The sequence below is a fragment of the Ambystoma mexicanum genome, chromosome 3p, assembly GCF_040938575.1.
Source record: "Ambystoma mexicanum isolate Mex_15411 chromosome 3p, UKY_AmexF1_1, whole genome shotgun sequence".
NCBI classification, from domain to species: Eukaryota; Metazoa; Chordata; class Amphibia; order Caudata; family Ambystomatidae; genus Ambystoma; species Ambystoma mexicanum.
This window is the reverse complement of record NC_090925.1, coordinates 745,315,015-745,330,422: the sequence shown is the minus strand read 5'-3', so window position 1 is coordinate 745,330,422 and position 15,408 is coordinate 745,315,015. Positions and strand designations below refer to the sequence as shown.

Below are 15,408 nucleotides of genomic sequence, written 5' to 3'. Positions count from 1 at the left end.
CAAAAGTGTGCTGTGCTCAGGAGTCCCATCTTGCCCGTGCTAAAAACGTGGGGAAGGGAGACCCCGGCTACCACATCCGGACTTATCATTTGTGAACACTTCTTTTCTTTCTTGTGAAACACTATCCCACACTTGTTTTTGTATGTAGTTGTAAGGATTGGCAATAGTTATTTTTTTAGCATAGGCTCTTTTATTTGACAAGACGCCACTAGGACCTCCTTATTGGATTTGATGATCGAAGCTTGCTTCCATCTTTGATTTAGGTTCAGCATTTTTCCAATCCCTTTGTACAGTTAATAAACACCCTGGAACTGTGACCACTTGTGTCTGTCTTTACTGTTGCCACCATGAGTTCCCTACACCCCTTTGTCCCTTGGACTCTCTGGTAACCCATACAAAGTTTTTCCTTCAGACTCTTCCTGGTGTCCTAAATTGCTGTTGTCCCCCAGTCTATGTTGTTCCGTCCTTACCCAATCACGTCTTTCACTCATTTTTCCTCTGGCGCACCCAGGCTCCATGTAGAGGTATCTTCTTTTTATTCTGGCACTCCTGCCATCACACGAATCAAGAAATAATGGATTACACATGCTTGCCTTTCCAAAACCAATGACAACAATGGAAGAATAGTGTATTATTAAGATAGGAGCTTGTCATCGTGCATCTCGCCTATTCCAGGCCCACCAACTGTAAAAAGAACACAGTGGATTGAAGCATTGTCACAATCGCATTTCTTACCGCCCCCACGATAAAGGCTGGAATGAACATTCATTAGAAGAAAAAATGAGGAACAGAAGCTTTTAGTGATGAATTGAAAAATGTATTTCTGGAAAGATTTTCTAAAAAAGAAAATACATTATTAAAACGTACAGATTAGTAAAAATCAACACTCATTCAGAAACCTAGGTCTCTTATGATATCCACAGTTCTTCCCTGTTCCACATTTGCATGCTACAGCTTAGTTTGAGTATCTTAAGATTAAAATGCAAACTTGCGTCTCCCGGGGGTCTCTGGTATACTAGAGGATATAATCGAAGAAGTGGCAGGTGCCGGCATGGTCTCACAGGTTGCAGGGACGCTGTTGTTGTTATTGCTATTGCCACTGGCATCTTCACCCTCGCCCCTGGTGATTTTCAGGGAGAAGTCCACAACCTGGAATGCCTGGGTGAGGGCACCAAGGGAGACCACATCCACGTGGGGGCTGAAGAATTGGGTCACATTCTCCTCCGAGATGCCGCCACTGGCCTCCACAGTCAGCCGTGGGAACTCAGACTTCAGGAGCTGGGCCACAGTATGGACCTCCTGTAGAGCAGAGACATGATGCGTAAGGATGTGGCCATATTACAACACATTAAAGTGGAAGACTTGTCACTTGAAGTGTTAGTCCAATTTCACTAGAACATCCCAATCATTACGTTCGTCAACACAAGCCTGATGCCATTCGCTCTTGTAGACTCACCCTCGCCCTGGTGACCCAAGATGGCATCCCTCTCTTTCAAGCTGTATCCTTTTCTTTAAAGATCCCGCTCACAGACTTTACCCCTATGGCATCCAGGAAACCATCCATGATGTACTCACCTGTGCTTGAAAGTTGTCCAACATCACTATGTCGGCCCCAGCCTGCGCCGCTTCTCTGGCTTCCTTGATTGAGCGGCACTCCACCTCAATCTTCAGAGAAAAACCTGCAACTCTCTTGGCATCTTCAACAGCCTGTGGGGGAAAGAAGAGGGGAGGTGAGAAGCAGAGGTCAGGTAAAAGCACATCCTGTGGCAGGAGAGGGTTTTGGAATCAGCAGGTCAGGGAGCACTCTACAAGAAGGAAGCAAGGTCTCCAGAAGCGGGCGAGGGGTGAGGGGGTGGAGGCAGGGGGAGAAGTCAGGGAGCACCTCCGCTTGAGGAAGTTACAAGGTCAGAGAGCAGTTCAGCCCAAGGAAATGTGCAGGGGTCATCGCAGTCGGAGAGAGGGAGAAGGATGGCAAGGAGGGTGTAGAGCTTGAAACACTTGTGTATAGGTGCGTTATAAGTGCCATATCATATCATGTGAGAGAAAACCAAGGTTAGGCAGTGGCTGGGTTCAATGGGTGGCAAGGGACCAGAAAATATCACCAGCTGAGGGAGCACAGTAAGGGAGGGATTGAGGAACAGAGCATAGGTCCAAAGGAGGACTTCTGCAGCCTTCTGTGAACTCAGCGGCTATGGAGGATGCCTCAGATTCCATTTGATCCTCAAAAACTGCCAGCATTGCCTGGACTCTTAAATCCTTCTCGTAAAACAGATAGAGAGAAGAGATTTCTGGGAGCAAAACACACCTACAGATATTGGACATTTTGCAAATTCATGTGGTTGCAAGCAGGAATATAAAACCTGAAAGGACAAGCAAACCTAGTAAAATCCATTATATAAAATATATAAAATCCATCACATAAAATATCCTGGGAGGATAGCTCCGCGGCAACAGTGCCTTGGAAGCAAGACGACACGAGGCAACACAGGTTTGATCCCCGGCGCTTAGAAACCAATGGGTGTTTAAGCGCATTATAAATACGCAACTAAGAAAAAAAGAAATAATTATGCAACCGAAAAAGAAAAAAAAAACAATTCCTGTAACAGCGCCTTGATGCCTGCGGGCTGTGGGAGCGCTTTAAAAATGCACAATAAAATAAATAAAATACATCTGTGCAAAGTCTTGATACAACGAGGTCAGAGAGAGTGAGCATAGGCGCATGCTTAAAATCTAAATAATGGAGATCAATGCAAAGGCACAGATGGACAGTCTAGGTCCCAGTGAAAGGTTGGTTTGGGGTTCAGCGGATGAAGACCGAGTCCTCATCTGAAAAATACAATGTTGTCCCATGGAAGCAGAGGTTACTTCATTCGGACTGTGGCACGAACAGGTCTACTAAAAAGGGGTCAAATCAAGAGATCCAAGCAATCTGGTTTACAATCCATGCTGACACAAATATTGGATATTCTTCTTTCTCTGGGCCAATCTTATCCCAGAGAGGGTACAGTCCCTTTCTGCAGTACAGTCCTGGGGCTGCTGGTGCCCGTCTTGCGTATGCCAGAAGGTACTAATTACAGCGACCACCTGACACTTAAGATATTTTGAACTTCCCTCAAAACAAATCCCTCCAACTAAGCAATTCGACAGATATTTTGGAGCCAAATATTCACAGAAAGGAAAAAGCACACAGAACTCCACTCTGTTATACTCCATAAAAGAAACTGCCCTTTGTGAAGGTGTAGTGTAGAAGATGGATGTTGGTTTGGACAACATCCAGAAAGTCCTCTCCTAAAACCTAACCATAATGTGCATGAAGGGTCCTCCTACTCAAAGACTCACACAAATATGGTGGGTACAGGCCAAAACGCTCACTGGAAAAAGAGACTTTGGGGTTAAAAAGACTATCGTGAAAGCGAATTAGACGGGAGAGCAGTCCAACTCAAGAGAAGTCTACATTCTTTTAAAATATATTTATGTGATATATATATTTCACTCGTTGCAGTCCTTGACATTTGGAAAGTTGTTTCAAGTTTTTTTGTTGTTCTGATCACATGTATGGTTTCATCTTCCTATATGTTTTTATTTTGCTCCCCTTCTCCGTTTCCTTCCATATCATAAGCATTGTATATTAATGTAATTTTGTGTATTGTTTCTTTTGAAATGCAAATAAATCAGTTTAAAAAAATACATTAAAAAATAGACTATTCACAGAGTTCAGAACAGAATACAAAAATTGTAATGAAATCATTCTTCGACACTTTTACAATGTCTAACAGTGCTCCAAAATTGCAGCTCAACTGGCTCGCATTGTCAGCAGAATCGGAATGGGCTTGTAGCAATCAAGGGCCATCAAGGCACTTCCCATCTTCAGTGTACCTTCGTTCCTAGGCAACCCAGCAACTTCCCTTTGAATCTAACGTCAAACTAGGGACTCCCTCCAAGTGCCACAGTGTGCCAAACGGCAGCAGGCCAAAAAAGTCAAGTGAACTCTCTTAAGAGCTTTTTCCAAAGTCCAGAAGAATTGTACCACACAAAGGGCTTCCGGACAATTAACACATGGGAGGATGTTTAGAGGGGATGGGGGTGCGCTAACAGCAGTGCTCTACGTGGAATGAGAAACTGAGGGCGGGCTCCAACATGGGGCGTGGGCAAAGTTATGAGTGTGGCCTAAATCGTGATGGGTATGCATTCCCACAAAATGTCAAATACACAGAAATCAAGTGGTGGTTTTCATTGTGAGAAAATAAGATTTTATAACTTCGTCCATTGGACCTTATCGTGCGATTTTAAGGGAGTTGGTATACCATGTTACCAACATGAACAGTGCAGATTTTTTTCAAAGTAAAAAGCAACACAGGTTCTTCAGAGTTAATACCTTTTATTCATAATTACATTCTTAATACCTTTTATTCATAATTACATTTAAAGGTTTCACTGAAGAACCTTCTTTTTAAGCAAAAAAAACCTGCAGTTCGCATTGATAACACTGTATTCCAATAGCTTTAAAAACCAAATTAGGATGGGATGTGCCTTATGGTATGTGGACATTATGGAGAAATTGACAAAAATGAATGGTTCACAAGCATCTGGACCGGACGGCCTCAGCAACGCCATGCTAAAACAAGATTTGCCCACATTGCTCCATTTTCTATTTGAGTGGATTGTGCAAACCCACTGTCTCCCAGAGCCCTGGAGGAGCACGATTCTAATCCCAATATTTAAAAAGGCCAACAGGGAGGACCCTAAGAACTATCGCCCAATCACTCTTCTGGACGTCTCTGGAAAAGTCTTTGGTTCCCTCCTCCTTGCAAGATTGAATGAGTGGTCGCACTGAGAGGGCCGTAATGACCGTTTCAAACTGGTTTTGTAAGGGGGATAGGGACACGTGTCAATTTATTGCTCCTTAACATCTTCAAGGGGAGGGTCTGGGATGCCAAGTCTAAGATCTATCTGACATTCATTGACCTTGTCCACGCCTTTGACCAGGTGGGTCGTACCCGCCTGTGGAACAAACTGCAGACCTGGAGCTGCCCAAGGTCCATCCTGAAACCATTAGTCTTGCTCCACTCCAACACCAGTGTGCGGGTAAGACAAAATACGAGTGGCCAGTTGTCACAGGAGATAAAATCAACCAGTGGTCTGAAACAAAGGTGTCCACTAGCACTGGCCCTCTTCAATCTTTTCTTGGCTGACTTGGACCAAACATTAGACACAGCCAGAAGTTTTACTCCTTGCATGGGCGGAGTGGCCCTGAGTCGTCTCCTTTAGGCGGACAACCTGGTACTAATAGACCAACTGCCCGTTGGCCTTCAGAGGCCGCTTGATAAGCTGAGTGAGTACGTGGAGGAAAAAGACTTGCAGATAAAAACCGGTAAGAAAGAGATCTTGGTGTGTGAAAAACCAAGGAAGAAGAAATCAAAATTTGTGCGGCATCTGGGGCAACAAAAATTGAACAGGTCATCTCGTTCAGGTATTTGGGAATACTGATAAATAGCAGTGGCACTGCAGATCTGTACGGAGGTGGGATAGCACACATGACAAGGAAGTGAGAACCAGAGAAAAAGATTGGGGAACTTAAAATAGTGACCTGAAACGTTAGAGAATCGAACAGCTACATTAAAAGGAACCGGGTAATGAGATATTTAAGACGCCAGAAAATAGATATAGCCCTCCTGCAGGAAACCCACCTGACTAGAGCACGACAAGATACCTTGGCACGGAAGTGAGGAGGTTCAACATATTCAGCATATGCTAGGTGGGTTTTTGATATCAGTGTCACCAACGGTCCCATTTAAGGTCCTGAAGTCCCTCATAGACACAGATGGGAGCATGGTAGCAGTACGAGGAATAGTAGAGCACAAAGAAATATGTGTAATTAATACGTACGCCACGAATCAGGACACGGCAGCCTACTTTATATGCTTATATTCCTAGATAAGCCCGTACAGGGACTGTGCAGGGATATGGGGGGGGATTTTAATTGCACGCTGGACCCGGCAAGGGATTGATCGGATGACAAATTCGCGCATCAAAACCCCCAGCGAAAGCTTTAAATATGTTGTTGCATGCATTCAAGCTGGCAGATGTGTGGAGGACACTGTACCCGCAGAGTAGAGTATACTTTCATTATAATGCTCCTACAAACCTCTACACAAGGCTAGATTACATGTTTGTGGGGGAAGAAAAGCTGGGAAAATTCACAAGGGCGGTATATAAAGCAAGGGTCCTCTCAGACCATGCCCCTCTTGTAGTTATGTGGCAGATTTCCCCCCACCCCTGTGCCAGGTTTCCAACATGGAGACTGAGGGTCGAGGCACTCAGAGACACTGGGTTCCGGGAACACCTGAGGGAGGAGGTGGGGAACCATTTTAAGAATAACACGGGTAGTGTGGAATCTGCAGGTACACTGTGGGAGGCATTTAAAATAGTGGTGAGAGGTACGGAAATAGCGAAGCCAAAAGGGATGCAGGATGTCATTGTACAGGATTTACAAAAAAACAGAAGGAAGATTGGAAGCCATAGCGCAGACAGGAGTGGGGACACTGGAGGAGGCACAGGAGATTTCCTGCTTACAATGAGAATGTAGGGAACACTAGGATGGCTTAGGCAACCTCAGCAATAGGAAAGGTATCGAGAGACAACATCCAGAAGGTGACAAGCCGGGGCGATTGTTAGCTTGGCTTTATAAAAATGAGAATAAACAGGAGACAGTCAGAGCAATAGTGGGTGCAGACGGAGAGCTGTGTGAGACACAGGTGGGAGTAAATAAATGCTTTTATGATTATTACAAATGACTGTATGAGGAGACCGAGTGTGATGGGTAGGAAATACAGGAAGCATTAACAGAGATTAATCTACCCAAGTTAAATGCAGAGGAGAGGGACAACCTCAATGTCCTCATAACGAAAAAAGAACTAGAACATGTGATCAAAGAACTACCAACCGGCAAAGCCCAGGTAGCAGATGGACTTCCAAGCGAATTCTATAAGGTATACAGAAATGAGACCCTCACACCACTGCTAGTAATGCTTAATGAAGCACTGGACAGGGGCAGATTATCTGAGTCCTTGAGGGAGTTGATAATAGTCCCCCTCCTTAAACCCAACAAGCCGGATACCGAGTGTCGGTCGTATAGGCCCCTCTCGTTACTGTACCACGATGGGAAGATTCTTACAGCAGTAATGGCACATAGACTCAAACCGGTTATAGCCAAGCTTATACACCCGGACCAGACTGGATATGTTCCACATAGGAATATTACCAATAACCTGAGATGATTACACCACATGATAGATTGCACTCGAGAAGACACACAACAGTATGTAGTGACGTCACTGGATGCAGTCAAAGCGTTTGACTCTGTTAGATGGCCCTGGCTGTTAGGGGTGCTGGAAAAGTTCAGCATGGGGCCCACATACATCAAGTGGGTGAGAGTGCTACACAATGAACCGATAGCTGGGGTTAAGACAGGCATGATCATCTAAGAAAAATGGCGGTTAAGCAAGGGCATGAGCCAGGGATTTCTGTGGTCCCCGATGCTCTTTATCCTGGCATTGGAGCCACTGGCAGCCTATTTACAGGAGGAAAACAGGGAGGCAGGCATAGGCATTCCGGGTGGAAGGCATCTGATTTCATTGTACGCAGACGACATGCTCCTGTATTTGCAACATTCGGAAACGAATTTGCAATACATACTAGATGTGATGGAACGGTATGCTGCCTTATCAGGCATAACGATTAACCCACAGAAGTCAAGTTTGTTCCCTTCGGGGGAGGAGGGGGGTACATCGGGAAGCCCGCGCACATCCTGCCAGTGCTATCAATCAAATGGGAGATAAACACATTCCGGTACTTGGGAGTGGACATCTATCATGATCCTAACATAGAGCATACACAGGACACAGTTAAAGCCGTGAACAAAATCAAAAACTCCATGTCTTTTTGGACCAGGTTGCCGTTGTCCATGATGGGGCATGCATCATTGCTAAAGATGGTGGTGCTGCAGAGGCTCCATTATTTTGCAAATGTCCCGTACGCAATACCGAAATTGTTTTTTAAGAAATTACACAGTATATGTGGGAGCTTTCTGTGGCATAATTCAAGGTGCAGGGTGGCATTGTGGAAGCTCCAGAACCCATATGAGCAAGGGGGGATAAGATTACACAATTTTGAGGTGTATTTTGTAGCGAGCCAGCTGCAATTCATGACAAGATGGCTTTCGGATGAGCAGACAACCGAATCACGACTATTGCGAACAATCGTTCTTCCTGAACGAAGTAATATGGATAACAGACCCGCGTACAATCCACTCGCCCCTGCTGTTGCGACTAGGGTGGGTAATGTGGAACAGGGCTTGCCAATTGATGGGGCACACAAGACCGTATTCCCAGCAGATCCCGCTTGTAGCAGTAAAGGGCGTAGATGAACAAGTGATGTTAAATGTAAGGAAGTACTGGGAACCAAGGGAAGTAGTGACGGTGGGAGATGTACTAAAGGAGGGTTTACCAAGGGATTTTGAGGAACTGTCGGAACTGTCGGAAGCCACGGGATACACCGGTGGCAGCATCTCACATATTCCCGCCTTCAGAGGTATCTTAGATGCAGATGGCCGGAGAAAGAAACGCTGCTGCAACTAGATGAGACAATAGAAACATTCTATTATGTGTCTGAAGGGGGACACAAAGTCTCGCAAATATATGAGTTACTGATGTCCAAAGTGGGAAAGGAGTTAGGCAGACTAAACTAAACCGGGAGGCAGACTTACAGGAACCCATCCCAGAGCAATGTGGATTCGAGCAATGGCGTACCAGAAAAAGGGGTCTAGGAACGCACGACTCCAACAGATTCAATTATATGTGACCGACAGGGCATATCTAACCCCAAAGAGAATAGCAAAATTCAGCCTGCCAGCAACCCAATCATGCCCAAAATGTGGAAAACAATGAACACAGACCTGGTCCATATGTTTTGGGCCTGCCCGGAGATTGCCAGATTTTGGGGAGAAGTAGTTTAAGCATTAGCAAAGGCGGACATCAACCTGGAAATCGGATCTCCCCAGGCTTGTCTGCTAGGAGGCTATGCAAGGCCCAAACGGGCTAAACACGTGAATAAACTGAAGGATCTGGCATATGTACTTGTGAAATGACAGATAGCGATGGGATGGAAGGCACAGACCAGGCCTATGGTACAGGTTTGGTGGAGGGACCTGGTAAAATGGGCAAATGCAGAAACAGCGGTGTGGCAAGAGGCAGCAGGTAGGGACACAGACAATGATGAAGGGGGTAGATGCTTGGAGGCAGCTGATCGCGGATTTAGCTGCTTCAACACAGCGTGTTAATGACCCAGAGAACACCCCGGCACAAGAGGATGCGGATATCAGGGGTGAAGATGAGGAATAGAACGGGAAGGAGTATGACCTATCAGGTGTAATGTAGGCCGGGAGAGGGTGGGGGAGGAGTAGGGTAACAGACAGCTATGAAATGCAATGTAATGTGATGTACAGGTCTATGTAATTTCTGTAAATGCACTGATCCCCCAATGGTGGCACTCCTGTGATAAAAAAAAGCAAGAACACTGGCGACACAAGCAGACATTTTATACATCAAATTTGGCCGCTTTTCCTTGACTCTGGTCTTGGATTTCTACAAGATGAAAGTTGTTTCAATACTGACTTACGTTTCAGACGCAATACACCAGATCTCTAACAAATTATTCTCACTATTGAAAGGCATTTTCTGGAAAAGTATCTTGAAAGTCCCGCTTTCCATCCCAATCCAGATTGTGCAAAGAGAACTGGGCCTTTAATCATTAAGGGCTTTGGTGGATTGGAAGAGACTGGCACTCTTCAGGAAGTGCCTTCTGGGCTCTGGAGTAAAAACTACGGCAATCATACACAACGAAATTTTGAGGGGGACCGATGGGGCTCTGAAGGTATGGGTAGAGGCCAACCAGAATAAACTGAGGGATAGGATGTACAGAGGATGACCTAAAACGGAACCTGTGTAGGGTGAACATCAAGTTACGGGAGCACGATTGGAGTTTTTGTTTTTATTGTGTTAGAGTTGTATAAAACTTTTCACAAGACATAAAAAAGAGAAAAAGTTACATTATGCTCAATACAGGAATAAAAATAAAGAGACAAAAAGAACTAAAGAAAACTCAGAAATACACATGGAAGGCTAAAATCATTACAATCAAAAATATACATTGTTAATCAAAAAAGATCATCCAAGTATTTACTAAAGGAGAGAAAATAGAAAATGTACATTATTGTTTTTTTAATTTGGTTCAATGAACTTCCATTTTTCAAAAATTCTTATTACAGCGATTGTTAAGCATCTTTCATTACCTACTATTAATCTTTCCCAAAAGTCGTTAGTTGATATTCGACTTTTGTCATCTACAACGTTGCCCAGAATCTTTTTGCATGCTTCTCGTGTACCTTCGCATGCGATAAGAAGGTGATGCAAAGTTTGTTTTTCATTACATTTACATAAGGTGCATGTTGTGGATTTAGAAGTTTTATGATCATAAATCGATTGGAGCTCACTCGTTTTAATTAGATTAAGACGAATTCTTCAGAATTCGGTTCTCATGTAAGAACTAGGAAAGCAGGTGAGTTATTTTGGTATATAGCCACATGGCTTGTCAAAGATAGACAAAGAGCGAAAAGTGGTTAGTGCATGCATTTGATCTATTGTTGAGATCCAGTCACACTTTAACAGAGCACGTTTAACACCAATAGGATTCTGAATTAGGTCATCGATGAATCGATCACATTGTACTAGTAGTTGGTTCGCTTGACTTAACAGATCTTGAAGAAACAGAGGTCTTGCCTTGAAGCTCAGCTGCTACAGCCATATAGAGAGACTGCTCATAAAGGAGACCACACAAGCCTGCATAATGTAAATATTTTCCATAAAAGATGAGATTTTAGAGAATGAAGTCCCAATTCGTATCTTAAGGATACAATTAGATAGCTTAAATGGAACATGGGACAGTTTTCCAAATGTTTCCTTCTAGTCGCGTCCAATTTAGCGTCTAGAAGAAGGGCACTGTGTCGAGGCCATAAAGAAGAGATGAATAATTTTGGCCTTGTAAAATGTTATCAGTGGAACTATGGAAAATTTACAAAAAGAACTATACATCTTTTTCATTTGAGCTACAAGAGATGATTATTTTGAGCTCAAGATCTTGTTCCAATAGTTTTTTTAGTATCGATGGAGCAAAATGCTATCCCCAAATAGGTCAATTTGGTGGTTACAGGCAGTATCTGATCATTAAGTGACCACTTAAACCGATTGGATTATTACGAACAGCAAAGCAAACCGCTACAAACGGTTTAATCAACTGGAACAGGAAGTCAGGGCACTGGGTGAAATACCAGGCTACTTGGTTAAATTCCTGAGCAGAAGCCACCAGGACCAATTTCTCAAGATTCGGTTGAATATGCTATCGACAAAAGAGATAACTGCATCAAGGACGGCAGTCAAAGTACCAAAAGATTATCAATGTCGATTTTGCAGAAAAGAGAGAACAGTGGAAACCCTAAAACATATTTTTCTGTCATGCCTGGGGTTGACTGAAGTGAGGACAAAGTACTTTGGGCACTTGGTAAAAGATCTAAGAAGTTTGACCCCGGAGGAATGGTGGGTTTTGGTTTTAAGAGGAGAAGAACAAGTTACTTTCTTACCTGGTAACGTTCTTTCGATGGGATGGTCCGACGACGTATTCCATATCTATGACATGTAATCACCACAGCTGTGCTGCTTCGGAAACTTTTTCGGCGTCTGCGTCCTGCGTCGATGACGTCGATGCGCCGCCGTCGAGGACCTCCTCCGACGTCCGACGTCATCCGATGTGATAAGTAGGACGCACGACGCCAGTCGCCTCAGTTGTAGTTTTTTCCCCCAGAACGTGTGACATTAGTCAACTGCCAGTCCGACACAAAGCCTTGCGGAACGTAAGCTGCAATCGCAACAGAAATTCTGCAGCGGGGAAGGCAGGGTGGGAGCGATATGGAATACGTCGTCGGACCATCCCATCGAAAGAACGTTACCAGGTAAGAAAGTAACTTGTTCTTCGAGGGGATTGGGTCCTCCGACGTATTCCATATCTATGACAGACTCCCAAAGCAGTACCAAATCAAGGAGGAGGGAAAGAATTTAGAAACAAAATTTAGAATAGCCAATCAAATAGCAGAGCAAAGGACCGCCTTGCCAAAGGCCAGATCCTGCCCTCTGATGGAATCGAGGGAATAATGCCGTACAAATGTATGTACTGAAGCCCAGGTGGCAGCATCACAGATGTTGCGAATAGGAACACCCCTCTGCAGGGCAGTAGATGCAGCCACGCCCCTGGTAGAATGGGCCCGCAAGCCAGCCGGTGGGTCCTTACCCGCCAAGCGGTAACACTCCGAGATGGCCAAAACAATCCAGCGTGACAAAGTCTGTTTCGTCACAGCTTGCCCCAAGCGCTTACCAGCGTAACCAATAAAGAGTTGATCGTCCACTCTGACCCGGGACATGCGAGAAACATAAAAGCTCAAAGCTCTCCTAGGATCAAGCCTATGGAGCCTCTCCTCTTCCTTACCAGGATGCGGAGGAGGATAGAATGCCGGAAGAACAATCTTCTGGGCCAAATGAAATTCCGTCACTACCTTTGGAAGAAAAGAAGGACGAACTCGAAGGACAACCCTGTCCTTGTGAAATACAGTGAAGGGTGGCTTAACAGAAAGTGCCTGTAACTCACTCACTCTGCGAGCGGAAGTAACCGCAACTAGAAACGCAGTTTTCAAAGTCAACAGCCTCAAAGGGCAAGAATGTAAAGGCTCAAACGGAGCACCCATAAGAAACCTAAGAACAAGGTTTAAATCCCAACCGGGCACCAGGAAAGGCGACGGAGGGAACACATTAGTGAGCCCTTTCAGAAACTGTGAAATTAAAGGGATTTTAAAGTAAGAACATTCTTCAGATGAGCGCTTAAAGATGGACAGCGCCGCCAGGTAACCTTTAATGGTACCCACTTGCAAGCCCCTGTGGGCCAAAGAAAGCAAAAAGGACAGAACCATGGGGATGTCACATGCAAAAAGAATCCACATTCTGAACTCTGCACCAGTCGCAGAACTTACGCCAACGGCAACGGTACAGAGACTTAGTTGCGGGCCTTCGGGCCGAAAGCAACACCTCCATCACGTCTCCAGGGAGGTCCCAATCCTTATACCTCAACCTTTCAGAAGCCAAGCGTGAAGGTTGAGGGATCCGACCTCTGGATGGAGAACCTGACCCCCCTCCCGTGAGAGCAGATCGTCTCGGTAGGGAAGACGACGTGGAGGGCAGATGGACAAGTCGAGAAGGTCCGGGTACCACGTCCTCCGAGCCCACGCCGGAGCAATGAGGATCATCCGGGAACCGAACTTCCGCAACCTCCGCAGCACTTGCGGGATGACGGGGACTGGAGGAAACGCGTACAGCAGCGGGAATGACCACTCCACCACAAACGCGTCGCCTAAGGCTCCTTTCGGAGGAAATTCCCGCGAGCAAAACCTCTCGCACTTCCGGTTGACACTGGAGGCGAAGAGATCCACTTGAGGGGTCCCCCAAAGGGCGAAGATCTCCAGGAGAATCTCCTGAGCCAACTCCCACTCGTGAGAGATCGCGCTCTGCCTGCTCAGAGCGTCCGCCGTCACGTTTTCGTCTCCGGCCAGATGAACTGCCGAGATCGAAACTTCCTGCCGGATGGCCCAGAACTCGAGCTGCATCGCCTCCCTGCACAGAGGAAGTGACCCTGCCCCCCCCTTTTTGTTGAGGTAGTGCATGGCCACAGTGTTGTCCGTCATGATCAGGACAGCCTTTCCTCGCACAGTCGGCAGAAAAGCCTTCAGGGCTAGCCTGACGGCCCTCAGCTCCAACAGATTGATATGGAGTCTGGACTCCGACGGAGACCAACGACCGCTGACTGTCAGCCCGTTGGCATGAGCTCCCCATCCCGTGAGGGATGCATCCGTCACGATCGTCACCTCCGGCCAGGGTAGCCAAAACGGAGCCCCCTTCATCAAGTTGCCTTCGACAGCCCACCACAGAAGGTCCCGGGCGACCGAGGGCGGCACCTGAACCGGGTCCGACATCCTGCCGGAGGACTGCGACCATTGCGTCTTGAGTGCCCACTGCAAAGATCTCATCCGCAGGCGAGCCTCTGGCACCAGAAGAATGCAGGATGCCATGAGGCCGAGCAACCTCAAGAACTCGAACGCCGGGAGCGTCTGGGCATGCTGAAACTTGTGCACCATCTGCTGAATGTGAAGAGCCCTCACCTGGGGAGGAAAACACTGCCCCAGGGAAGTGTCGAGCACTGCTCCGATGTACTGGAGCCTCTGTGTTGGCGTCAAATGGGACTTCTTTAAATTGAGGGAGAAGCCCAGCCTGTGAAGGGAGTGGCAGGCGACGGACAGATGATCCAGGACTTGCTCGGGAGAGCTCCCCCTGATCAACCAATCGTCCAGGTAGGGGTAGACGTGAATCCCCCCTTGCCTGAGATGCGCTGCCACCACCACCATGAGCTTGGTGAAAACCCTCGGGGCGGAGGTCAAACCGAACGGCAGGACCCGAAACTGAAAGTGCGAGTCGCCAACCGCGAACCTCAGGTACTTCTTGTGCTTGGGATGGATCGGCACATGGAAGTAAGCAACCTTGAGGTCGAGTGACACCAACCAGTCCTGAAGCTGAAGGGCCTGGAGGACTTGAGAGAGAGTAACCATCTTGAACTTGTCCTTCCTGAGGAGTTTGTTCAAACCGCGCAAGTCCATGATGGGTCTCAATCCCCCGTCTTTCTTCGAAATCAAAAAATAAGGGGAATACCATCCCTTGTTCCTCTCCGCTACAGGCACCAGTTCTATGGCGCCTTTCTCCAGCAGGGCTTGAATTTCCTGCGCAAGGAGCGGATCCGGACACTTCAAAGAGAGGTTCCCCGGTGGATTGTCGCGAGGCCTGTGCCGAAAGGGAAGACAGTAGCCGTGGGTTATGATCTCCAGAACCCACACATCTGAAGTAATGGCACGCCACTCTACAAGATGCTGCGCCAGCCTTCCCCCAACCGGCGAACCATGGTACATGGCCTCATGACTGAGTAGGAGCGGCTGCGGCGTTACCTGAGGGCAAAGAGGCAACTGCCCGAGCGGCCTTGGCACCACGGGTACCTTGTCGTCCACCTCTGGTACCCCTGCGTTGGCCCCTTTGACTGCCAGCTCCTCTCGCTCTACCAAAGGACGAGTAATAGCGAAAGGAGCCACCCCTCCACTGCTGTCCCCTAGGACGAAAAAGCGGAGGTTGGCGAACTGCAGCGCCCAACGACTTCGCTGCAGCTTTTGAGGTCCGCAACCTCTCAAGGCTCTCGTCAGCCTTGCTGCCAAAA

At 46.7% G+C, this 15,408-nt stretch overlaps 1 protein-coding gene across 1 annotated transcript in view; it reads right to left on the bottom strand.

Annotated features, from left to right (window-relative positions):
* Positions 1-795: 795 nt before the first annotated feature.
* Positions 796-15,408, bottom strand: part of QPRT (quinolinate phosphoribosyltransferase) — a 92,151-nt gene continuing 77,538 nt past the window's right edge. Inside the window, exons 3-4 of the mRNA XM_069651645.1 lie at positions 1,576-1,707; positions 796-1,299 (exon numbers count right to left, since the gene is read on the bottom strand). Coding sequence (XP_069507746.1) covers positions 976-1,299; positions 1,576-1,707 — 456 coding nt within the window. The 3' untranslated portion in view covers positions 796-975. The remainder of the gene's footprint in view (positions 1,300-1,575; positions 1,708-15,408) is intronic.